This window comes from Pieris brassicae, chromosome 2, assembly GCF_905147105.1.
Source record: "Pieris brassicae chromosome 2, ilPieBrab1.1, whole genome shotgun sequence".
Taxonomy (NCBI): domain Eukaryota; kingdom Metazoa; phylum Arthropoda; class Insecta; order Lepidoptera; family Pieridae; genus Pieris; species Pieris brassicae.
Genome location: NC_059666.1, coordinates 21,663,023 through 21,690,686, shown reverse-complemented (window position 1 = coordinate 21,690,686; position 27,664 = coordinate 21,663,023). Strand labels below are relative to the sequence as shown.

General features: G+C 32.9%; 1 protein-coding gene across 1 annotated transcript in view; it reads right to left on the bottom strand.

Moving 5' to 3' along the window:
- Window positions 1-619: 619 nt before the first annotated feature.
- LOC123720225 (transcription factor collier) overlaps window positions 620-27,664 on the bottom strand; it is a 51,818-nt gene continuing 24,773 nt past the window's right edge. The window contains exons 8-16 of the mRNA XM_045676765.1: window positions 11,307-11,388; window positions 8,278-8,422; window positions 5,676-5,833; window positions 4,895-5,021; window positions 4,026-4,117; window positions 3,333-3,507; window positions 2,367-2,495; window positions 1,609-1,851; window positions 620-1,122 (exon numbers count right to left, since the gene is read on the bottom strand). Coding sequence (XP_045532721.1) covers window positions 1,121-1,122; window positions 1,609-1,851; window positions 2,367-2,495; window positions 3,333-3,507; window positions 4,026-4,117; window positions 4,895-5,021; window positions 5,676-5,833; window positions 8,278-8,422; window positions 11,307-11,388 — 1,153 coding nt within the window. The 3' untranslated portion in view covers window positions 620-1,120. The remainder of the gene's footprint in view (window positions 1,123-1,608; window positions 1,852-2,366; window positions 2,496-3,332; window positions 3,508-4,025; window positions 4,118-4,894; window positions 5,022-5,675; window positions 5,834-8,277; window positions 8,423-11,306; window positions 11,389-27,664) is intronic.

Here is a 27,664-nt window from a genome sequence, read left to right as displayed (position 1 = left end):
GAAAATCTAGGATCTAAAATGAAACAAATATTAGTATAATATGTATTTTAATGTCACTTTGAACGATTACAATGTACAAGTCTTATTACTATATTTCGTTTCCACAAATTGATTTCGTTCGATTCGGAAGTTCGGTAAACGGAGTCATTTCATTTCGTATACATTTCGTAGCTTCTAAGGGAATAATTTATTTTCTTTTTCGTTGTAATACATCCCCATAGAAACGATTTCACTAGGATATGTTTTGTTTCAAGATATGATTTATATTCATGTATGTACACTTATTAGATTAGCGTGATTTAAATAAAATATACAAAGTACTTACAATAAATTTATCACAGATTTTACAAAAGAAATTGAAGGAAATTAACGAAAATCAAATTGAGTATTATTAGTGAGCTGATGTATTTATTTACAATATGTACATGATATAGTCATATTGAGCAATACTACGAATAAATAAGATTACCATTTTCTATATAAGAAAATAGTGCTAATTCTGATGTATAAATTATAAAATTATAAATTCGCTGAAATTTATTAAAACAACTGAACATCGTTCAATAAGAGTGTAATACCTAAAGCCTAAAAAAGACTTTTTCTTTTGACTTGTGTTTTGTTTTGTAAGCCATCAAATTCATATTAAAAATATATTTTACTGTACAATTGCAGAGTTGTACAAGAGATAGGCAGAGTTAGATATTTTTAATTCAGATAATTTTATGGTTTACGTATGTAACCTAACACTTGTTTTTATATTAAATTATTAGTTTGTGTACATCTTAATTAGCACTAAATAAAGTTTATTTATAAAACTTAATATTAAAACGTATACTACAATAATGTTAAAAATAACTTTGGATAAATTAAAATACTAAATAACAAGGCTGAAATAGCTTTTGTATCATTTTAAACCCGACTAAAGCAATATTATTAAAATATTACTTAGAATCGCTAGTTTCAAGCTGTATAAACAAAACATGATATAGCTATTTAAGGTTTATAGTTAATTTTAGTATTACTTAGATGCAAGTGGAGCCGTCTGCGCATATTGTTGGGCGCTGCACGTTGGTAGAGAGAAAGGATTCACGCTGAACGGTGATGATACAAGACCTCCCATTCCTGGGGACAATACAACTATTTATTTTTGTGGTCCCGTAAAATCATCGTCATCAAAACAATTATGTTTCATGGATAAAGGTGGTGCTATCTATACGTAACAATTATTGTCAAGCGAGGAATCGAACCTAAGATTATAAGTTTAAGATTTTAAGGTTCCTGAGGCAGAAATGCCTTTATTAGTATAAGCATCACACATACACCCTTAAACAACCATTGTTATGTGGTTGAAATTATCATAGACAAGAAAAGTTTATAACACTGTATTCGAATAGAAAAGACACGTTTTAAATTCCTCGTTATAAGCCATTCAAACAGAAACATCCCCGCTCAAATATTGAGGAGCAATAGACAACTTTTTACTACAACTAGAACAAACTTTAAAGGAAAAATTCATTACTTATTTGTGATTTAAACTACACGGTACTGTAACGTGCAAAAGAAATTTCACAAAAAGCAAAATGCAAATAAAAAAGCGGATCTACTAACACTGCACGGTGAGATGTTGCCAATTTTGTTGAAAATGCGGCGGACTTTGTCTTACGACCGCGAATGCGCTTCTCTTCTCTTTCGTTTGCCCTTTCATAGCATCGCATTTTGTATGAGTGTTTGCGGGACAGTCATCTTTAGACTCCACGTTTCTTTCAATGTAATCGCTATCTTTTGGGTACGTGTTATACTGGTCAGTTAAGTGTCCATTCATATTCGCCGGATGATATGGCCCCAGAGACACTGACGGAACAGATATAGGTTAACGAAAAAGCGAAGCGTAAGGTGTTTTGTGTGAAGAGTATTAGGTGAACTGAAAAGTTCGTAATTCAACTGAATTTTTTTTATCATAATTTAATATTTATTCAACATAGTTGCCTTCGAGAGCGATACAAGGATTAAAGCGGTTTACAATTTTTTCATAACATTTCTATAGGCTTTATTTGTAGTAGTAGGTTGGTCCAACATTTATAGGTAACGAACACTTTATGATTAAAAAAAATATTTGACGCTAATCGTGTACAAAATTAAATTGTAATAAAATGTTCGAATCTTTTAACTCAAATGTTCTACTCTAAATATGACATCTACATTATTTTTGAACTTTGAAACCAAAAATTGAATATAAATAAATAAATAAATCAATAAAATCGGAAAAATATACGGATATTATCTAAAGATAATTGCAGTGTAGTAGTGTAAATATAAGAAACAAGCAAAAAAAAATCATTTTGTTTGGTAATAAAATAAAAACTCACGTGAAGTTGTGTTGAAGATGGAGGTCGGCGCCGGGTAATGTTGTGGATGGGGGTAAGAGGCATGCGGAGTTGATGCGGCCGAGCAGTATCGAGGGGACACGGAGCCGCCGCCACTACGCGCATACTCCTCTAGAATAAAAAGCCTAAACATCAACAACATTCTCGTTAGAGATTCGGAGAAATACTTGTAACTTGTGCTGGGTTAAGTGTGAGCTGCGCCGGAACTAAAAAATTAAAAGCATACAAGTTTCTGGTGCTCAGATTGCTCACCTGCTTGCTTGCTTAAAATGTTTAAAAACAAATGCCATCGGAGTCCAGTTCTTTTGTTTTATTCGACCCTTTATATTTGGTTAATGAGAATTGATTCTACGTATTATAAAGTAAATTCTACTATTATAGCTGAAATTTTTAACATATTAAGCTACATAGCCCCGAAGAGGTACAAGCAAATAAGCATTTCCTTCAATAGAAGAAAATTATTTATAATAACAAATAACTGTTGCTTTTTTTATACTCTATGTATGAAGTTATTGTTAGAAAATAAAGATTATTATTATTATATACTAAAACCTCTTAAAAAGTAACAATATGTTACTAAGACACATATATTTTTTAAACTAAAATACTATTGGTAAAACACTTGAAACGGCCAGTTATGTTAATAATGTTCATTAGAAGTATGTATTAGTGTGTAACAAATATCTTAGTGATTTATTAAATATTGCACTCAATATATATGGTTAAAGTAATGGGTTACATCTGGGATCAGAAATTTAATTCTTGTCCTCCAATCTATAAAATAAATTCATTTTTATATCATTATTTAGAAACAACTATTCTAAACTAAGAAATCAAATGTTGGGTGCAATATTCGAAATCACATCCTATGAACTTCGGTAATGTTATGTCCTAAACTATTGTGACAGCCATTGTTATACCCTGAAACAAATGTCAGTATTAACTTACCGTCTGTCCACTGGGAAGCAGCGGTATCCTGAACACTGACAGCTAATTGTCCAGTATAAGAGTTGAAAGGCATACTGGCAGGAGGAGACCTTGGCGCACCCAGTCCCAATTGGTTATTTCGAGGCATCGAATACAGTGCCTCTGCTAAGTCCGCTGCCCGTTTTAGAATTATTTCCTGTAAAATTTCACTTCATAAAATATTTATTTATGATTAAATTACCTGTCATTTATAAACATATATATATATAACAGTAAGCAATAAACAGAAGATAAATAAAAACACAATTAAGATCACAAATGTGACTGTATAACATTTTATTATTTTTATGATATTTTTATAATCGTATCGTATATTGGTTATATATATAACAATAATTTACCAAAAGCATTCAAAGATCTTCCTACTAGAGTTAAAAAAAAATCGATTAATGGTTATTTACGTGAAATGTTATAACTAATATTTACTTAAATGTAATTGCAACATCTATTAAAAATCTATTTTTGCACCCTTTTGTGGCAGAATATGCGAACTTCAGATCGCACCGCCATAACATGTTAACGCCAAATAAATTATTATCATAAATTTATTTTACATAATTACATTATAATAAACATACTTAATATCGTAAAACATAGTCCTTAAATTGAAATTATAACAAAAGTATTAATTATGTATTTGATTTCAACACGAACCTTTGGCAGTTTCTCCGGATCGCCGGGATGTCTCGGTATAAGTTTCTGAAGCCTCTGAAATCCGTAATCTATCGTGGGCTCGTTGAGTGCTGCTATGCGAAAGAAAACAAAATCAATCATTAGCCGCTCCACTAACGAATGAAATCCTAATTGATGAATCACATTAACAATGAATTGGGGATCTACATTTTGGACATTCATATTAAAGCGGCCTGTTTCGCACGGCTAAATATATATTTTTATATACTGTATTAATATACAGTATATAAAAAATATATTAAGTAATCTATAGCCTATGTTACTTAGGTATAATTTAACATTTCATCGGTCTAGTGTTTATTTTTCTATTAAATATGGCCTATATATGTTAGCCTAGTGGCTTCAGCGTGCGACTCTCATCTCCAAGTATCAGGCACAGGATTCTGATCACCTACTTGCCTATTACCTGATCGTGAATCTGATACAGAAATCTCAGGCACAGATCTAAAAAGCTTGCGCCACTGTTTTGTTTTCATTTTATTTTATATACAAACAATATTATACATAAGGGTAATTTGCAAAAGATTTTCGAAAACAGTGTCTAAGGGTCAATCGAAGTCGAGAATAAGTGGTAAAGATTACTTCATTACGTATGGGTTTTTACGAGAGAGCTATTGATCTAAAGCCTTATTGAGAAAAAATCTGTTGCAAAACATGTACTTATTAAAATTGTTGCAACTAAACTTGACAAAGTTAATTTTAGCATATTACAACTAAGTTTTGTAAAATACGGATAAGAATTAAATCATAATTAAAATCAACAGTGACTGATTATAGTTATCGTAAATATTTGTATTCGAAGTCAATGGAATGACAAAATATATACTCACAAACATAAACGAATCTTCCAGGTGCACCTTTACAGAACTGTTTACTCTTATAGGACAGCGTTACTTCTACAACACCTGGGATATGTCTCGGCGGTGTCTGTACTCGTATCGCATGTGATGTTATCAGCTGTAAAAAATATTCATTTTATAACAATATATAAATAGCCCAGAAGACTAAGATTAGAACGCTTGACGTGCACTTCGTTCGTATATAATAAGCTACTCGTGTCAAAAACATATCATTTTGTATGACACATATAAAAGTTCTTTCGTTACTAATGCATTTTACTATTGAATAAATTATAAGTTTTAAGTTATAATGCGGTAATTGTATTTTATCTACGCTTCATTGAAGATTTCTTGTAGGCAATACGAACCCTGCCCTGTTTTATGTCGGTATTGTAGATAGAGGTTTTGGGTATAGTTCAGTATTTAATAACAACATATTTTATAATAACTCAGGGTTAAAAATAAAAAAGGAAAACAAAGGAAAATTCAAAGTAAGCGATAATGAGCCACAATAAAGGACACAATAAGTTTTCCAAATATTTTTTTTATTCATTTTTTTCGTAATAGTAAATCCGACAGCTAACATAAATTATATACAGCAAAATAAAAATTGTACTAAAAAAAATGCCAAAGATAATAATACATACAAGTGGTTGCAAACGTTTACAATATGAATTTTAAAAAAATACATTTTACTAATTTCATAAATTATTGTCAATTTAATATAAACTTAATTAAACCGGTCTTTGGAATAAACCTCATCATATATTACCTCACTCCACACCAGCATAGTGCCAAAAACTACTTGAAGGCCATCGAAGAAATTGTCGCCCACTATGATAACGGTCGAACCTCCCGATGTCCAGCCTTCACTTGGAGATATTGCTTTGATGCATGGCGTTGCTACTGGCAACGGTGGATATAAGCCCGCTAGGAAGAGATTATTTTTTAATAAATTCGTTTGCTTGCTAAATATCTTTACAGGTCAAATTATTTTACAAGCTAAGATCTAATACTTAAGAGTAAGCACTAATCAAAATCTTATTAATTTTATTTTAAGTATGTGATTCTTGAATTAAAAACAATAAATTTATATAATGGCTTGACTTTAATTAAAAACTCAATACAATAGAAATTCCTTCATAAAAAAAAACAAAGTCACCTCAAACATTTGCCTAAATTCGTTTTTAATCAATCATGACGAGTATTGTGGAGCCAAAAAGTAATTGTACAGCACATTAGTTAGGTCGAGAGGTTTTACTAGCGATTTAATGAAATATATTTAACGAATTATTTAAATAAAAAACATTTGGCGCTTACTTCATTTGCGTTCTGCGAAACACTATACAGTCGGTCTCATCTCACGCGAACTCCAAGCGTATGTTTGTTACACTAGTCACTAGTTCGGGCGAGAGGCGCGCGGGTGAAAATCATCAATTTTGCTAGCCTTATGCGCGCTCTTAAGACAATTTTTATCTCAAATCTTAATTATAGATAGTTTTTTAATTCAAAATTATAATTGTCGCGCGTTTTACAGCAAGCTTAGTTCCGGATTGTTTGTGTTTTTGCTACCACGGTGGATTGTGCCATGTAGATTCACATTTCATTTATATTTTTCGATACTATAACTTGATACAATTACGATACGTTATAAGCCGTATTATATTATCACGATTATTGATCACGAGTTGAATAAACGCTAGTTCTGTTCTTTCTGAAGAAACACAATCGAAACTAAGATACTATTGCTGAAGAATGAACTATGTTTTGTGAAAATGAATTTTAATAAAACGATGTAGAGTTGATAACGTTAAAAGGTGGTTAAGACCTTATCAAAGTTTGTAGTGAGGGGGACACGCACTGTAAGACAAGGGGCCTCGTCCTGAAATCTTACAAACAAAACGACGCGGTAATAAAGGCAAGAGAAAGTGAATTTAAGGGGACGAAAGGAGATTACACCGGCGGCGGTTCCTTATTAATTTGAGTAGGTAAAGATTTTTCTGGAAGAAATTTTAATTTTTAATATTCAATAAGCTGGCTTTGAGTATTAAATTAACTTCATTATATTTTTGAAATATATCCGAGCGTCGACTCCGAGACTTGCCCCTGGTTTGGTTTCCAAAATAAGAATCGTAATTGCTACGGGACGGAGACATTTGCAATGAATTATCAAAACAAAAAATTTAGTCTGATAAATGAGTTTTCAATATAAAGAATTACGGCTCGTTGTGCATTTTATATATATCAACAGTAACGCGTGGAATGTACCCTGAATCATGTTCATTTTTGTATTGTAGATACAGAAGGACGTACTAACTTGCTTTTAAAATTAACAAAACAGAGGCAGAATTGTTTCTGCTAAATTCTTCAACCAATTGTCTTTAAAATAGGTCTATATAATTGAGAAAATACTAATATTCGTGCCAAATCCATATCGAGAGCTGAATTTCTCACATCAAATGATTTTTCCGATACCAAAGAGCGATAATTCGAATTTTTCGCGTGGAACAATTCATGAGGAAATTATCCCTTTTCTCTTCATGCCTCCGACGCCACCCAACCACCCTCGGTCAAAGTTGCTTGCGAAATGTCTACACTGATTCTCCGCATACAAACGACATTCTCAAAGCTGTATTACGACTTTACACATTATCTTACCCGTTTTATTGTTCACTTTACTCACTTCGAGTGTATTGTTATTAATTACGCCCTGTTTAATATATATTATAAAACTAAATAAGTGTTTTATCTAAAACTCTCTTCAATTTTAACACAGAGTTAACACAATTTTATTTGGATATTTTTCTTAAAAACGAGTTTAAATAATATTAAAAAAAAATATTATTTGTGGGACCCTGTTAGTAAGATCATTTGGAGAAAAAACATTTTCAACGGATTGAAGCTATGTATTATTATAAACTTATAATTGTGTTACATTATTTTTTTTCCCGACGTTTCGCGTGCTTTACAGCGTGCGTGGTCACTTTATAGTAATTAGTATTATAAGTTGAGCTTTAATCCATTAAAAAGTGTTTTCAATAAATGTGTAAAAGTTATGTTAATAAAAGACAATACTAAAGACATTTGGTCTATCTTAAACTCTTTTTTTAGTAGAATTTTGTAGCAGACGCAGTTCGATTCATACAAAGTCCAGGTTCATTTAACATATGCTCATTTAAAGTACCGTTTAATCACGTAACAAATTTGCAATTAATTAATATTTATTTTATAATGGTTAGTATAAAGACGCTTATACTTAAACGTATAAATAAATAGGTATTTTTAGTACGAAATGCTTCGGATAAATGAAAATAAATATGAGGAAAATCGATAAAAAAAACCAATAGAAATAATAAAAACAAAAGAGAACGTACAAGTAGGCTCGATTGCTGCTTCTGTACCTTCTGTAGGGTCTAGCCGTTTCGCTCGACGGCCGTGTTTGCTGTTATTATGAACAAACATATTATCTGATATTGCTAATAGCGGGCCGTCTACCATCACCTGTGTTGATATCACCACCTGTAAAAGAATTGGCTTTACATAACTGTGCCTCAATAGTACATCATTATTGGTTACTTCAACCGTTAATAAATATTTAATGTTTTCGATCTAAAGAATTGCTTAACACGTTATAGCAACATTATTGTACGGAAGATTTCCTGTTCCTAATTAATAGATATACGAGATGATTTTATTGAGGCATGTTACTATTTGAAATTTTCAGTTTCTAAATTATACATGATTTATTAGGATTCTTGGGAAAATACTTTTAATTATTTATTAAAATATTTTTCAAGTATGAAGACTGAAGGTAAACCTTTGTAAACAATTACAAATATTACTCTTTTGTACGATTCCTGAATAAATATCCTAGATATATTTACGTAGAACATGTTAAATTAATTCAATAGAAAACCTCAACTCAAACTTGCCTTTGATTGAAATTAAATCATATTAAGAAAAACACTTTTTGAACGGATCGAAGCTATGTATTATTATTAAAAACTTATAATTATTTACATAAATACTTTTCAGCGTGCGTGGTCACGGTGACGTTCAAAAAGTGTTTTTCTTAATGTATAAAAGCTATGTTAACAAAAGACAATACTAAATCATATTATTTATAATTTCATCTTGTACCAATATAATCATATTCAAATCAGGTAAGTCTAAACCATCTCAGGGACCACCCGGCAATCGGAAGGCCAAATAAGAGTGCAAATTGCACTTCCTTGCATACCTACGCAATCGTTCGACCATTTCCTCAAGTCGAGACATTGGCCCCACCTCCCTAGGGACTCTCCCTTTCCGTTGTGTATGTGTGTGTAAGGTTATTTTTGTAACTATATTTGTGTGATCATGAACTTCGTCGCTAACCAAATGTTTACTACATATTATAAGTGTTTGCGAGTTATTCTTTTTCGATAAATAATTTAAAACTAGGCAACAATTTCCTTTAGACTATTTGACATTCCTATTAATAGCTATACCACTAAAGATTCTTACCCTTGAAACGTGGGGAACGACCACTGAATAATTCAATGACACACGGAAAGTCCAAATATAGACATAGCTACGTTGACGTATCGAAATGTACGCTTAATATTAGTTGTATTAAGTTCTATATTTGTTTAAAGTTCGCAGAGGACACGTAAGACAAATATGTCTTGGGAACTGTGGAAGCAAATTTGTACTCATAAGTAGACTGAATGCACATTTACCGCAGCGTTAGGGGTGACGTTAATTACTTTATATGGCTGTTAAATTTTTAAACAAGAAAGTTAATAGTGTAATTATTACATAAATAAGTTCTTTGTAGCATTATTTGTTAATATTATTATATCTCTATTTTGATTCACGAAATTAGCACGGTCTTGAATAGAATTGAATTAGTTTATTTACAAAAATTTTAAGTTGTAATTTTATCACAATGAAAATTAGAGGTTCCAACGAAAATTTGAATAGTTCTGAAAATTTTAAAACAAGTAACGTGACAGGTTTAAAAAAATAACCGCACATTAAAACATAATCTGGCTGAACATATATATAGTTAATACTTTGGAAATAGAGCCTACTTTATGTATAAAATCATCGTAATAGGAAAACAATTTAATTCGGTCCAGTAGTGAGGTATATAAAAATACATATATTTCCTCTTTATAATTATGATTGATTGATAAGTATTGATGAAATTAAACATAAGCTCATCCACTTAGAAGTTCTCAGAATTGAGAATTAATTTTATCAAATTCAAACAAATCTTAACTAGAACAAATCAGTACAATATAAGTAAATAGATAAACTCGAATAAATAAATTTAATTTCATCCCTCGGCTAAATTGGAGGCGCTTCAAATATTCAAGACTCATGAACGCAACCCTTTACTTGAGGGTGATACTGTTACTGTATGCCGCAAGCTTTTATTTATTTTAAGAAAGTCTTACAAATATACTTTTAAGTTAGTCTAATAGATTATAATTCATAACACATGTATGTTAATATATATAATACAATAATCGTGTTCATTTTAAATTTTAAATGCGGACTTATTTATTTATATAAACCTGTTCAATTATTATTATTACTTATACATATTACGTTTTTCTTGTGACCCTTATAGAATAAAAATAAATAAAGATTATTTTCAACGTTATATAATTGGAAATTTCCATTTCTGTACATACACTTAGTAAATACAAACGAAAATAATCAATTCCCTACAGTGATTAAAAAAAAACAATTCACTTATACAACCTTTATAGGTCTGGGCCTTTTTGAATCTGTTTCACGATCATTGTCAATATAATTAGCAAGTAGGTGATCAGTCTGACACACGCCTTCGACGGTTTTAGTACAAGGCCAGCCGGTTTCCACGCGATGTTATCCTTCACACATAGATAGAAAGCACACAGCTGGCGTCGAACCTACGACCTCAGGGATGAGAGTCGCACGCTGAAGCCACTAGGCTACTTTGTTTCAGTGATTTAGACATTTATATTTTACAAGGAAAAATATAAACTTAACTTTGTTTAGCCGTTAGATAAAAAAAGTATTTGACTTGTACCATTTCCTATAAGCGATAAATAGAGACTTGTGAAACACAGTAATTTTTCCTTTTCTCTAGTAAATACAGAAAATTCTTTGTTCCAACCGTAGGTTCTAAGCAATGAATGTTGACAGCGGAAAGATTGTTTGAAAAAAACGCGTTTCGACAATTATTTTATAGACCATTCATGGCTATGATGAACGCTTGCTTTTTACTTAACTCGGAGGTCATGAGCGAAACCGAGCTTCGGGTTAAAGCAGAGCTTAATAAATTTAGGGTTATAGAAGACGAAATATCTCAGCCCGATAGAACATTCTGGGGTAGACTTAAACGTTATATTAAAATGGAGCATTTTACCTGAAATCTTCTCATATCCCGAGGATTGCCAGCATTCTTTAAGCAGTTCTGATTGCATTTCAAGAAGAACTTTAGAAAAAATCTGAAACAAACAGGAGCGTTTCTTAATACCAGAACCTAGTAATAAAATTAATGTAACAAGCCGTTTCCACTTCACTCTGTTTTTGTTGCTTTTTTTAAACCAAACTATTAGCTGTAATTTGTTTCTTACGATCAAAATTACTACCTTCCGCCCTTCTCACTTTTTGTGACGTTCACACTTTTTTCCAAACCAAGCAAAATCTTTGAAGGTCATTATTTTCTAGAGTGGCATATCGTATTACATAAAGCTGATTTGTGCAATTTATTGTTCAAGGAAAACTGAGCTTTATACAGTGGAGATAGGGTCGAAGAGGGTGGCCGATGCGTATTGAGCGTACGATAGGCGATCACGATGAATGCTTCAGTAGAAATATTTTACATGGCCCGCGGCTACAGCCACGCGAATATTGTTGTGCCAACAGACAATGAGATATTCCAAGAGCTGTTACAACTTGACAAAAACTGATTAACAACGAGGCCTTAATGTGAGACGGTGGAGGAGGTAACAGCTCTGTATAATCCAAAATCTGGCGTTACCGAACGTATTTGTAGAGCCCGCGGCATCGCACATCTGTTCCCGCATTATTTATGTTAAACACCTTATGTCACAATATTGCGAGTTAGGAGTTTACGCCTGTCAACCGACACTGTGTCTATGAATGGAGATATTTTAAGAAACTGAGGACAGATATATTGCCTTGACAGTGAATGCGGTTTGTCATCCCGAGAGCCGATGCTAATAAAATGAAAAAAATTGTGTAATTACCAAGACGTATAGTAAAGCCTATTAATATGAAACAATAGAGAACGTATGGTGCGTACAATCACGCCCCATGTTGGGTTCAATCAATATTACAGATTAACATAGTATTGCCATTTGCACCCAAAACTATACACTACGTAGTTTTTCCATATTTATTACAATTATTAAATCGCAATACTAAGAATGAAACTATACCGGTTTATCGGCCAAGTTGTTGAAATGTTCGCATTTCACAATACTAACAGAGACCCGACAGGCGCTAATTTATATGAAGCTCCACGTAATTTACGACTACCTTACCGCCTTACATCTGCTACTGAATTAGAAAGAAACTTTTATTGAGAGCTTTTAATTTAAAACACCCATTAACTTTAGTTAGGATCGTATTTCAATATTTTTTATTATTCTAAGCTATCAACCGAGCGCGTTTCTATCTAACATTTATATCGAAACACACACACAGAAACTCACAAAAAATAATACAAACTTATGAAAAGAAAAAAAGGAATTGGGTACATTTTAAGTGTCTGATGTGTATGTATTGCGGTTGTAACTGACCCTGGCTCGAGATTATGCTGTGGATCACAACAGTTAGTTTACACCTCAGTCGTAAAGAAAGAAAACTAATGTAATAATAAGAGTAAAAATTAACAGTCAAATTAAGAAGTCAGAATTTATAAGGGAGTCCGAATAGCTTATATTTACAATTAGATGGTTTTTAACCATCTACATAACAACGTCTATGTATTATAATATGATATATTCAAGATATTTTATAGAATTAAATTAATATTAAACAGTATTTTTTTTTGTTCTTTAACTTTACCACATGTACTAGTATTAAAAAAAATTTAATTGATTTTAAATCAAGAATTAAGTGTAACACCCTATAGCAGCGTATTATTGTTCACGATTATATAGTTTCCAGTTAAATATCAATTTATTAAGGAAACATGAAAATCAACGTCAAACATTTATTTATTCCATTGTTACATACCTAAATCGTTTTTTTCATATATTTAGTACTTTTATTGCAATGTTAATTAAATTTATTCAATTTGATACTCACATGTTTAAGTGTAAAAATGTTGAAATAAAAATCAAACACACACAAACCTTACAAAAATGGCCGCGTTCTATGTGAAAATATTTTCCCCGTAGCAAGTACGAAAGAAAAGAGTGCTTTCGTCGTAAAAACTAACCCTCCCCTTTCATCCCTTACTGTGTGTAATACAGCCCCGTTCTTGAAGGTTTATCTTTAGATACCTATCATAGGAAAACTGAGCTTTGAATAACCTGCACAAGTAGGCCATTTTGATTGACCTTAAAAAGATTTTCATAAATACTTTTTTACATGTATTGTTATGGGGATTTGTTATTCACTAACATAAATGGTTCAACGTGCATATTGCTACCAAGCGATTCCTTCCAGGCAACTTAAAGAAAACACTAAAAAAAGAAAGGAATTGAAGTGATTCTTAATTTATTGTTTGGGTAAGTTTATTAATTTATAATAAACTTACCCAAACAATAAATTTACCAAAGTAGAAAGAAAAAAAAAATTAGGATATATGTTATACATATTTAATGTATATAACATAGTGCATTTAATGATTATATATCTCCACTGGATCGTCTTTAATTACTGTTTGCGTTGATAAAATCATAATTGTTGAAAATAAATTCTTATTTATTTTCTACTAAGCCTTATTAATCACATAACAGAAAGTGGCTTTTCAATTCCTGCAGCATCAGAAAAAACACAGACATCTTTTATTACTAGACGACATTTATAACAGGTTTAATAGCATAGTTTTATATACTTATCAAAACAATAAACATAGATTGCTCATAGTTTCAGTTGGTATCTTGACTATGTAAAAAATCTACTACGGCATTAAGTCGCGGTGTGGGGGTGGCGCAGGGTGGAACACTTGAAGCCACCCTCCTCACACTCCACACCCAAGATACTATGTTTATTTGCATAAAATGTTCTCTTTTAAATAACTAAAACTATAGCAGAATAATTTATTGCACTAACATTCTTTATACTTTCAGGTTCAGGTCCGACTATCGCGACACAGAATTTATATTAATTTATTTAAAACCCAAAATTCAGGCCCTATATGAAACGTTTTAGATAATTTGAATCTCTATACAACACTTATATTATACGTAGAATCTTTTTGTTTATTTATTTATCTCTATCTAACACTATCAACTGTTAAGTTGTATATAATTATAAATAAATAATTGTCTTATCAGTAATTATTCTACGGCGTAATTTATTGCAAACTTTCGAAGCTTTCATTAAACGAAGCGAGCAATATCCAGTATTATCATTCGTAGTTGACAAGTGTATATCGAAATTACCACGAGTGGAATCGAATTGAACAATCGAACGTTCAGGAAGATCGCGAGCGACAACAAGCGGTCTCCACCAACTTTTCCCTTTTAACCTTTCGTCCCCCTGTACTCCCTCGGGAGGCGGTCCCCAGGGCAGGCATTGACTCCCCACGCCCCGCCACCACTCAATACCGACACGCCATGCGGACGCCAAAGATTAAGTACGCGGAAGGTTGAACAAGCTTGTAGCTGGTTTCAAAACATAACTGTCAAACGTTTTAGTAGCTATAAAGTACTAATTGTGACTATTAATTTATGAATATTGTCGTTTAATTTAGTTCTGTTGTGTGACTGTTTTCTCAGACTTACAGAAAATCAGTACGATAATATTGTTTATACTTCCCTACTAACCATTTAAATATAGCTTTGTTAACGCCCATTTATTGCACTCTTAAATTTAATGTTTCGAATGGTTTACACGAGAAAACGGTCGATTGGAAGGATATTTCTTTAAATATTACAAAAAGCTTTAAATTATTTTTAATATATTTGTCTAAAAATCAAAATTTTAAACTTTGCTATATTTAAATGTAAAAATGCGTCCAGTCTGTGCTGTTATTCTTTGTAAACTTGCGACGGGCCCATAACGGGACCAGTTTTTGACTTTGTTTTTCCGCATGTGCCTACAGTCCGCATAAATATTTTAGTACGTACCAAATTCAAGGGTTAACTGCCCCTCGACCTTTTAAGTAAATAATATTTATAAAAAAAACTACTAGACAGCTTAAAACTGCTATCATAGTAGAAGATATTCGTTATAAAATATTACATTTATTATTAATTCTACCCTCGAAATGTCTAGCTTACATAACATGAACAACGTAATTTTACTTTTAAATCTCTTAAGTTTAACTTAAACTTATAAATCGTGTAGAGAGAACATTATTAGTATGAAATAGATAAGTTTATAAATCTAAATGTACCAGTAGGTATGGCTATATAAGTCGAATAACAAATTAAAGTCTTTATACAACCTCCGGCGCTATAACAAATTTTGGCCTTGGCTTGGAGTTATGCTGAATTTTTCTTAGGGCATGTAAGTGAGCCATCTGTGATTGACGCAAGTTTTAGGGGTTTACGAAGGTCATGTCAGTTTCCCGAAGTTGTTTTATTGACTGTGCAAGTGATAATAGCAGATTTACAAAGAGAATGCCATTCAATTCGGAGGGCTTACACCAGTTACTAGATTACTTTAGCAACGATCTAAAATAAAGTTAATTTTAAAATCAAATCACTCTTGCTATATATTTTTATAGGTACATAAAAATGCCATTTTTATAACATCCATAATATATTCCAATAAAGCAATGTAGTAGTTTTTTCCGATGGAGGGGTATCGCAGACGACGCAGCATCCCGTTGCCATGGCAACGCGATAAAACCTTTCCTTTCATAGTCGTAAGCAGTAAAAGTACGATTTTCAGATAAAGCAAGAATATATTCGCTTGTCTACTCAATTTTTATTATGTTTCTCTTAATAATTTATCTCTTATCTCTGTTTATAAATATTCATCTATTTTGTGGCTTAAATTAAGTTTTTATGAATTATACATATTTTTTTTCAACATTGGCTTAGTACTGTAAGAATAGTGTTTATATTGTTGTCAATAAATAAATAAACATACATATCTATTTTATTATTTTGTTATGTATTACAAAGAATGAATGTATTTGTAATGGAATTATTTATTTAAACATACAAAGAAAATGAGTCTTCAACTATAATATTGAGAGTGCCCTATATATTAAAAAAACTTCCACAGCAATGTCTTATTACGTTTACGCAATAATTTGGAAAAAATATATGTTTATCGCAAAACATTTCCTATACTAAGTCGTTCGCCTGACTGAAAACGCGCTCGGTGCCGAGTAGTTTCTATTGACAAACGCGCTGAATACTGCCTGCGCCTATCTGCTTATGCTAGTATACTTACGGATATTCATACTATTGAACATGTATCGTCAATGCCATGACGGATTTATATAAAACACTTTTTAACGGATTGAAGAGAAAGAGAAACTTATATTATCTGTATCCATAAATAGAGATAATATAACTTTATCTACAGCTGTGATACTTTTTGACATTCAACACCTTTTGTATTCAGTCACCATGACAACGCACACTGTAAAGCACGCGAAACGTCGGAAAAAATTAAAATTATGTAAGATATTTATAAGTTTGTAATAATACATAGCTTCATTGCGTTAAAAAAGTGTTTTATTTTTAATGTGTAAAAGTTGTGTTAATAAATGACGGATTTATTGACTTTTTATTAACGCGACTATCTATAAAAAAAAGTTTCTATAAATCTATTGCTGTTGATTCGAGTTTATGATGAATATAAGTATATAAGTAGATACTATGCTTGTTATACACGCATAGAAAACATCTTAAACAATACTAGTCGAAATATTTTATTTAAACTCGAACATAACGACCAAATATTTATTTTACAATTTTCTTAACCGACGCGACGTAAAAATATAAATTAATAAAAACAAATCTAAAAAGTTTGATCCCTGCGGCAGCGTACCTTGAGCGAGGAAAAATATTCGACTCAGTGTTAATAAATGTTATTAAACATTAAATATCCAAGCTATGAAATAAGCTCGACTGGCATAATTCGTACTGCAAGATTTGATTTAATTCAGTGTAACATATTTGTTTAGTTATAAAAATCATTTTAAAGTCTTCCTAGAGGATTGGACAGGAACAGTGGATTAAATTGAAAATTCAAATCCTGTACAGTCGTGTACAAATTAAGTTCTTTCGGGTACAATCAACATATAAAGACAAGGGCAACATTACCCATCACTTCATTGTGGGCAACGCTCTAATTGTAACTACACTCTAGGGCACCATCAGCCGCTCAGCGCTATAGTAGGCGTGGGCCACTAATCTTCGACCCCTACATAAACGACAAGTACAAGCTAATACGGTTTTTACTAGCCACGTAATAGAACACTATTTTGCGCGCCTGCGCGCTCGACATTTGCGAACATAGCGAGGGTTAACGCACACTATCAACTCATTAAATTGCATCGCCTTTTTAATGAGTCTGAAAGTGAACAAAGGATATTGAGCACGATTACATTAAGTACGTTGTAGTAAGATAGTTTATTTTTGTCGACAATGAGATAAGCATTAATACGTACTAATTTCCGACTCGAGATATCGTTTGAAATTGTTTTCCGTCCTTTGTGGTTGTTTGATATAAAAAAGGACAATTCAAACGTATCAGTTAAAATGATTAAACTGATAATGCATAATGCAAAGGCAGACTCCGGGCTGGGAATGTGAAAATTATTGGCCCTTCAATAAATTCAAAATTAATCAAATCCTTAATTTACAAGAAATCAATGATTTAATGGCGCTACAGCCTTTTGTGGTCTGGGTCTCAGATTTCTGTATCTGTTTCATGATCATTTGTTAATCTGATAGGCAAGTAGGTGATCAGCCTTCTGTCACACGCACACACGCCGTCAACTTTTTGGGTATAAAGCAAGCCGGTTTCCTCACGATGTTTTCGTTCGAGCGAATGTTCAATGCGCACATATAATGAAACAAACATTGGTGTACAGCCGGGGATAGAACCTACGACCTCAGAGATGAGAGTCGCACTGAAGCCGGGCCAACACTGCTCATTTACAAGAAATATTTGAATAAAAAAGGATTATAGTTGTTCTAACGACCTAACCTAGAATACTTGTTACATTACATTTTTGAACATTAATTTTTCGGTTTAGTTTAACATACTTTACTTATTTTTTAAAATTATTTTGCATTTTTTTCAAACACTCTCTGATGAGTATGTCAAAATTCTTTATTTGTTTAGCTATATGTACAATAGAATTCAGATTGAGGCCTCCCTAGTAAGTCAGAGACCTGTGACAGGGAAGCTTCGCTCTTCTTTAAATTTACAAAGTTTCATCAACCAACACAATTGGTTAAAAAATATATTATGATGACTATGTAATGTGTTTGTGAAAGGCGAAACAAATGTGTGCGCGTGTTGCATGAAAAGATGTATTAAGGAAAAAAATATATTGGAGGATTTACCAATGCCTCTGTTTTGTTGTTGAGTGTACCGAGCCAATGGTTTAAAGTTGTTTTACATTTGTGGTATGTAAGATTATGCAAGCTAAGACTTAAAATAATGGTGGCTACTCCTATGACGCATTGTCAGTAGTACTTGCTGTAATTTTAATTATAAGAATTTCGAAACTTTTTCAATTTAATTAAACACGGGTTGGGTTATACACGACTGCTCTAAGCGAGATCCAAAATGGAAGAGGGAAAGGACTACAATCAATAGTTCACATAGATCAAAGTCATCCTTTGTTTTCTGTACAGTGTGTCGAATGACTGAACCCGGTTACTAATCGCTTTTTATAGAAGAGGAACAAACACGCAGGAAGCATCTTATACTAAGTGATACCTATATGGAGACTCACAATGCCAGAGGGCTTGGTAATCCGTAGGTACCATTTTAAGAATCGATACGTTCTCTCGTTCAATTGGTACGGAAATACTTCAATAGGCAGCTGTATCCATATAGTGGTGGTGCGGCAAAAACTGACTTAACAACGATCAGTTATGGAACAACGGACGTCGAGGTGATACGGGTGAAATTTCGTATTCTGGCTCGATGTCTGATGATGAAACTGGTTCCATACAGAACGTACATTATTTATTTATTTATTTACACTTCGTTACACTTCGTTACACTACAAAATAAAAATTAACATAATTAAATCAAAAGGAGGGCAACTGGCGGCCTTATCGCTTACGAGCGATCTCTTCCAGGCAACCACTGTGAGTATAGAAAAAAGAAATGTATTAAATAAGATAGGCAAGTAGTGCAAAATACATGTAATACACAATTATTAAAACAAAAACTAAACAGGAATAAAATATTAAAGATACATTAAAGAGTAAAAAGACACATAAATCTTGAACATTACATTGTGAGTGGAACCTATGATTTTCTTATTTACGCATTCAGATACGCTCATATACATAATACTACGTTTTACTTACATCAAAAAAATATTAGTTAACGCAGAAATGTGTTTACTATAATGTTATATGCGATAAATCTCAAAGCTCTTCGTAAATTTGGTAAGGTTTCATACCTAGACAAAATGAATGTCCAACAACAATATTCTGAGCTCCAAGGCAATACATACATACGTTGAACACATCAGCATAAGTACCTATGCCACCCTCTCATATTTACACGTTGAATATGCTATAAAGTGATATCACTTGATCGTTTTCCGGGTAATAGTTATAAATTACCCAGGTAGTTTATAAAAGCCGGTTAACCCGGGGTAAGCGGACAAGGTCCATAATTTATTATTGGGAAATTCGCGTACATGTTTTCATATCATCTATTGATTATGTCTGTAACAGTGCTATTTATAAATCTGATTATTTGGATTGATTGATGCCTTTGATATGCTGTCATTTGTCAAATTAATAAGTTGACATGCCGGTGACTGCCGGAAGGGAAGCTTAGAACTTTTGAAGGTCATACATTTAATCTGCGTCTGTACTTGGAGAAACTGATCGTGGTTGGTATCACAGAAGGCAAACGATCACGTAGCCGTTCACACATGAACAAAGTGAAAGACTCTTCGTGCTCAAAACTGTAATTATTGCACCCATATCGACGTCCGTCGTTCCACAATTGAGCGTTTTTTAAGACTGTTGCTGCGCACCACTGCTATGTGGAACCAGTTGCCCACAGAAAGTCCTTCAAGAAAAAAAACGTAGCAATTCTTAAAAGGCCGACAACGTACTTGCAAGCCCCCTGGCAATGTGAGTGTCTATGGGCCGCGATATCGCATAACCACGACGCTCAGACATAAGCTACCAAAGAGAGAGAGATAATTACATTTATATTACTTATTAAAATACTTATTTCTAAATGGTTTTGATTCAACTAAACTTATTTATTCTCAAAAGTACATACATTATCCTTACTAAGCTAACACGATAGTGACAAAAACATATAATCAAATACATAATATTAAATACCCAATAAGCTACTGTGAACTCACTGCTAACATATAAAGATGTCGATATGTTGGAGACAGTATTATGTAAGCGCAACGTCCTTGCACCAGACTGCTTATGGCCCTTGGTATCGCAAACAACCTTGGCCTTCGCCACATATCCCCTAGGTACAAAGGAACTGAGTTCTTGGAGAAAACTTGGGTTCCTCACCACCCCAGAAGACTTAGGTAGTAGGCAGTAGATAGTAGGCCATGCGTAATTATTGTTTCAATTTTGTATTGATAAAAATTCCGCAGCAATAAAGGCGGGCCGAGGGGCTGATAAGCGATATGAAACTCTAAGTTTCAAAAGAATGTCAAGACTATACATAAACGTCGAAATACTTTTCTAGTCATTTATACTCGGCATAAATATTCAAGTGCTTAACAGTCTGAACAAAAGCAAAAATTATAATTCTGGAATATCAAATTTTAAGCTCAACCAAAATAATAAACGTTATATCAGCTATCCTACAACACGGCGATATCAAAATATAACGACCGCGATAAAAACGATGAAAAGAAAGGAAGTATTAGTATACATCGTATTTTACAGTATATAATACTTAAGAGCCAAAAAATTTGGTAGAATGCTCTTAGTAATTTGTAATATCAAAAATAAATTTTATAAAAATATTAAACACACTGTACTTGTCAATCTAATAGGCACTCGCCGTCGAATTTTCGAGTCTAAGGCTATCCGGTTTCCTTTTCGTTCGAGAGACATAGAAAAAGTCCATTGGTGCACAGCCGAGGATCGAAGCTACGACCTCGTGAACGTCGCACGCTGAGGCCAACACTATTCTAATAAATTGTACAGTTACTATTTTTCGTTACACGTAAGAATACAGGATATCCATTAACGATTATTATATTTATAGTCCACGATATAGAATATCTTTAATTATAAGGTTTTTGTCAATTCGCGTCTACAAAGCGTCTTGGGGCAACGTCATTAATCTTAGAAAGGCTGGCAGCACAGCAAACGACCTCCCGTTAAGACCCTCCATGGGCACCCGTAATATTCTTGCAAATGTAAAAAAATACAACAAAACGCCACCGACTGGCAAGCTAAATGCGACCTTGTTGTTATTGTGATTAGTATTAGTAACGCACGCTTCACGCGGAACTTGCAACAGTTTGAAATAAGTAGACGTGCCGCGGAAAAAACTTCGTAGAATATACATTTTCGCAGTAGGATTGTTAAATATATCGTCCAATCAGTATCGCAGTTTGAACGGAGAATTAGCGTTAGAAGTGACGGGATGAAACCTGGTATCCTTTTATGGCCGGTAAAGGGTAGTCTTATTTGAATTTGGAAGACGAATTAAAAAGACAATGAAACCTGGTCTAATTTAAGCGGAGCGAGTTTCTAGACGATTTCGGGGATCAGCCAGGAGGGCTTAATTAATGCATTAAAATTGAACGTCCATTCCCCTTCATGAGTCGGTATTCTCATTTTGTACGCTTAGAAGTGAAGGGTACATTCTAGAACTTTCATATAAGGTACAGTAGTGTTAGAAGATTGACATCTTTGTTGGGTCTGAGGCACAAACTGTTGTCTGACAGAATAACTAGCGCTGTTGAATACGTGTGCTCCACAGCATAATGCTGGGTTAGGGCCAGTTACAACACACACATTACACAGTAAAAATGTAACTTATTCCTTTTTTCTTTCCATAATTTTGTTATTTTTCTTTTCTGATTATAATTATTTTGTCTGTTTTGTTAGTAACAAATTTGATGTGTGTCTGTCTGACAAACATATTGTGTTATAAAATATATAAAGTATTTTACTTTTATAACTCTAATCACAGATAATCGACACTCACGTCTCCTCGTATAAAGATAGCGGAGGTCCTGATTCGTTTCTGGAAACCGTTAAACGAATCGTATTCGATGTAATGAAAGCTAATTCTTTCATTAACTTCTTGGAATAGGAAAACTGTGTGCTTAATAGATATTTGTGGGGATAATAAAATTAAGTTCAGTTTACCTACAATGCTTATATATATGCTATAAGCTAATAGCGATTAACTGAAATACTAATTTTCTATTATTGCTATGTTTTAATTACAGGAATACATTCATTATCCTTACAGACTTTTCCAATACTATAATGGCGAAAAATAAAATATATAGTTTTAAAAACATACAACACACAATATCGCTACTGTGAATTCACTCTGCGAAAATATAATTTTTTTTATATTTTATTTATCAGAGACATTCGTCAGAGACAGCATTCAGTAAAAGCACAACGACTTTGCGACTGGTTCTGCACGCAACCCTTGGTATTGCAAACAACCAATGCTGTATATATATTTAAGATTTTTTTAATTAGTGTACTTTATTTATATAATATCTAGTCCTTCCAAAAATATTTATATTTATACAATATTGTTAACTAATACAAATCAAACTCAGATTCCGTTTAGTAAGCGGAAAATAATGAATGAGTCTTTCCTGCAACTTTTATTTTGTTCCCTTTGCATTGGAGACAGTTGGGCCGGGTTCAAAAACACAGGCGCTAATTAAAGATTCGAGTTGGCGCCTGGTAGACAGTGCCGGTGACCCCAGAGCTGGTGCTTTCCTAGCTCAAGGAATAAGTATCGCAATACAGCAAGGAAATGCAGCCAGCGTTAAAGGTACACTGCCACAAAACAAAACTTTTTCAATTTGTTTTAATTTTCCACTTATTCATTTTTAGGCTTACTATTTACGTTAAGAAAATTGTAAATATTGTATATTTGATTATTATGATTACAAATAAAGTTATATGTATATGAATAAATAAAATTACTTTAACTTCAATCTCAATATACGGTAAACAAGGTAACGATTTTATTCAATGTTTATTCAAATAATCTTATCATTATCGACTGATAAGTGCATTGAAATATTCCATTTATCAGACGCATAAATCGAAATCCGATCTGACAAGGCGTTAATGGGTAGCTCAATGCAATTTAAGCGAACCCCATTGATACTATAACTGAATTTCTTTTTGTAGGGAGCTAAGTGCACATGTACCCAGAGAACGTATTCTAAAATATCTTAAGATACTGTATATCTTTGGTATTGGTATACAGAGGTAGTACTCGCTCGATTAAGAAATAAAATATCATTATTATAGGGCTACTCGTAACAATGAAATCATAACCCACAACATGGCTATCTCTATTAGAAAGGTGCTAATAAAATGGAAAAGCACACGATGTTTTTGCTTATCAAAATAAATAGCATGAAATTAGAGGAAAAACTTAAGATTTAAATGTCAACTTAGAGATGTTATTATGATCCCATCAATAACTAAGGCTCGCAACGCGTAACATAAAAAGTTGTGAGATCCATGCAATACTAAGTCAGTCAATTTATTCAGTTTATTCAGCGGACCTTCTGTCTTAAGTTATTACGTAATTAGCTAACCTAACAACATTTTATACTGACTATATCAATAACAAATATTTTAATTTTTAAATAAATTGATTATCATCGTACATGTTTTATTCTGAACTTCTTATCAATTAAAAGTTCAATGTTTTGAAATCACGCTCAGTAGTCTTACTGTCAGTAAATATGTCTTATATTTTGACACATTTCTGTTGTTTTTTTTTGTGTCAGTCTTAAAACTGTCATACCATCCTGTCCATTATCATTTCACCCTTACGCGAGTGATACATGACGAAAATTGGATTTACTAGTTACAATTGAAAAAGGCGCTTCTATCAAATCCGACCCCTGCGATATGTTTGCCGAAATACAGTTTAAAACCTCTCTATTTTCGTAGAATATACCCGTCCAAAAGGCCATTCAATATCATTTCTCCATATATATTTATTGTAGTCTTTAAAAAATAAAATAATTCAGTGGCGCTTCAAACCTTTTAGGCCTCAGATTTCTATAACTGTTTCATGATCGCTTGTCAATCTAAAAGGCAAGTAGGTGATCGACTTGGGTTTGAGCAAATGGCTTCATCATGATGTTTTCCTTCACCGTTCGAGCGAATGTAAATAAGTCGAACTAAAAAAATAAAATGCGCACATCAAGAGTCCATTGATGCACAGTCGGAGATCGAACCAAACCTCAGGGCTGAGGAATAAACGCTAACTCCACTAGGCCAACACTGCCAACTTTTTTTAAAACCTAAGTTTATACATTTATATAATTCTTTACGGCACTTGCAAAAACCTATACTAAACTTCGTATGACGTACGCGTGAAATTCTAAATCAGTTTTCACTCTAGGAATCGAATCGAATAAAAACACGCAATAAGTTAACATGTTGATTTTTAATAAGCTGTGACTTGATGATAGAAAACTATTTATTAAAAGCCTTAAACAATTCACACAGCAATTTTAGCTAGCTTTAAAATGATTTAAAACAACTTTCATATGCATAACAATTGCCTCAAGCCAGATAACACTATCGGTAAACAAAGACAAGCAAACCACGATAATGCAATTTACAAAGCAGGCAATCAGGGGCCACATTGTTGTACAGCCGTCAAAGAGTCAAAGCAAGGAGCTCAGGGTTCCTTAATAATTAATTGGCGCTTAAACGTGCTGACGTCTTGTGTCTGCCACTAAAGGAAGCTAACGGCTGGTATACATACCCCTTTTATACTTGACTTATGATTAATTCTAAACAATATAGAGCTAAGTTTATATTAAAACACATATGTTAAGTTAATAGTTATTAGTGTGTGTGTTGAAGTGAAACTTCTTTAGGCGCATAAGGGTAATTTTTTTACGGATGAAACGTCAAGAAGATGTGCAGCTTTTTTGTCGAAGAAAAGGGAGAGAGCGATTGACACCGAGGGATAGAGAGTGAGAAAGTGAGATCGAGAAAAAATACACGCTATTGGTTGATATATTCGTTTATTAGTTACATATATTCTAATATGTAACTATGTTTCTTTAGATGGCAATTCTCTCGCATAACGTCTTGTGCAGTAAACGCAGATTTTTTTATTATTTTGTATTATCATTATCACGTATACAGTGTGTATATAGATATACAAATACATGGAGTGGTACATATACTGGTGCATGATAATCCACTGGGGCTTTTAGCTTATAATAATTAATTTACAAGCAAGTTTCACTTCTGACATGTGTACTTTGTACGCAAGCACTTTTTTCCTTTTGCCGGGGGCAAACTGGCAAGAGGCTCACCTGATGTCAAGTGATACCGTCGCCCGTGGACACTCAAGATGTCAGTACGATCGGCAGTGCGTTGCCGGCCTTAGTAGAATAGATTCAGACATACTTCGGTGGGCAGCAGCAGATTTCTAAACACGCGGTGGTAAACCACTACAGGTGGTATTGCGTATTACATTATTTACAAAGAAAAAACCATTAGTACACAGTCGTAATTCGAAGGCACGCCCAGGGTTAGCTTAAGCCACTAGGCCAATAGGTACTTCTTTTAGGTATTTATAAAAAGCATTTTGTCTGTCATCAAGTGGTCCTGGTGCAGAGGTACGCATCCCCAATAAGAGGATTTCAGGACTATTTCATGAGAAATACAAATTAGAATTTCGTTTAATAGCCAATTCAATCAAAAATTTATCAAATGATATTCCTTAATGGATATTAAAAACAGATATGTTCCATTATTGTACCGCAATTATAAAACAAAATTGAAAATTGAAGAGGCCATTAATCAAATGAAAGGTCACGATTACATTCAAATCATGATAACTAATTGAATAAGTCACTCTTATTTAATTAGACTTAAGTGAACTTTTGATTTTCAAACCATAAACGCTTAGAGACGGTATTTTTCTTTTTCGTTTTGGTTTTCGTTCCTGTTGACCGAATTATCGATTAAAGGCCTCTCTTTTACTGGTAAGACGCACTGAAGAAGAAGTTCGAAGAGTTGAAGTGTTGGGGGGGGGGGGGGGGGGGGGAATTGTCAATATTACACTACTCTGCTGAAGGCTGCCCTTTCCAGACGGATTCTAGGACCTCCTTCTCAAGTAGTAACGGCATAAAGCTATAACCAAGTCTCTAAAGAGAATTATCCTTTTTTTTATTATTTCACGGAATGAATAAAAAATATATAACTTAATTAGTAAGTTTTTCATAAAGATTATATATTTTGAATATAATTCAATTACAAAAGGAAACAACCAAGTTACTTTGAAATGCCTGCAATATCACATTGTATAGTTATTATACTTTGAAGGATTATTAGCGTTTGTACACGTTAATACATGAACATATAATGTACGTTTACGATATAAACGTGTTTGCTCATAAAACAAATACCATGTCCATAATTCTCTATTCCAAGACTAAGTTCACAACAATTTGTTTGCTATCTGACCCTACCTCACGCAATGCCATCATAAAGCGACAATTAACTTTACTTAATTTCACTACATTGGAATAGGTGTGCTCTTAAAAGTATTTACGTGAAAAAATTTCGCTTCGACAAATGACAGTCTGAAATTCTTTTTAAGCTCCGAAGAGAAAGGGACCGATAAAACCTTCCCACTAATTAAATGAACACGGAGTTGTCTTTTTAATAACGTTAATTTTGTTGTAATAAAATTGGAAAAAGCTAGCCACTAATTAATCGAACAAATTATGACGGTATCTATATCGTCTTAGTTTTTTGTCGTATCATACACACACATTTTATATATTTTTACGTGCATTGCATGTATATATCCAAAAGTAACTAGCGTAAAAACTGTTGAATTTATTATTTTATCATTAGTTCCTTTGAGGACGTTTTATTAATAGCTTTTGACATATGTTTGCTATTTTTTACTCTTGTCTTGTCTGTGAAAAAACAACGTTCTATTTTTAAAATAATGTAATAAAACCGCTCATAGATTAGAACTAACATCAGGATCGTAGTAGTTGCAATTCATCATTATTATTCCAGACAATTTATCAAGCGGTTGGCTCGCCTCGCTCGACCGGATCGCACATTCTAACGAGATGGTGAATTTTCACCGAATAATTTCCGAACCGACGAATCACGTATTGGAATCCAAAATGAGGTCGAAATTGAGATAGAAGACTTGCAC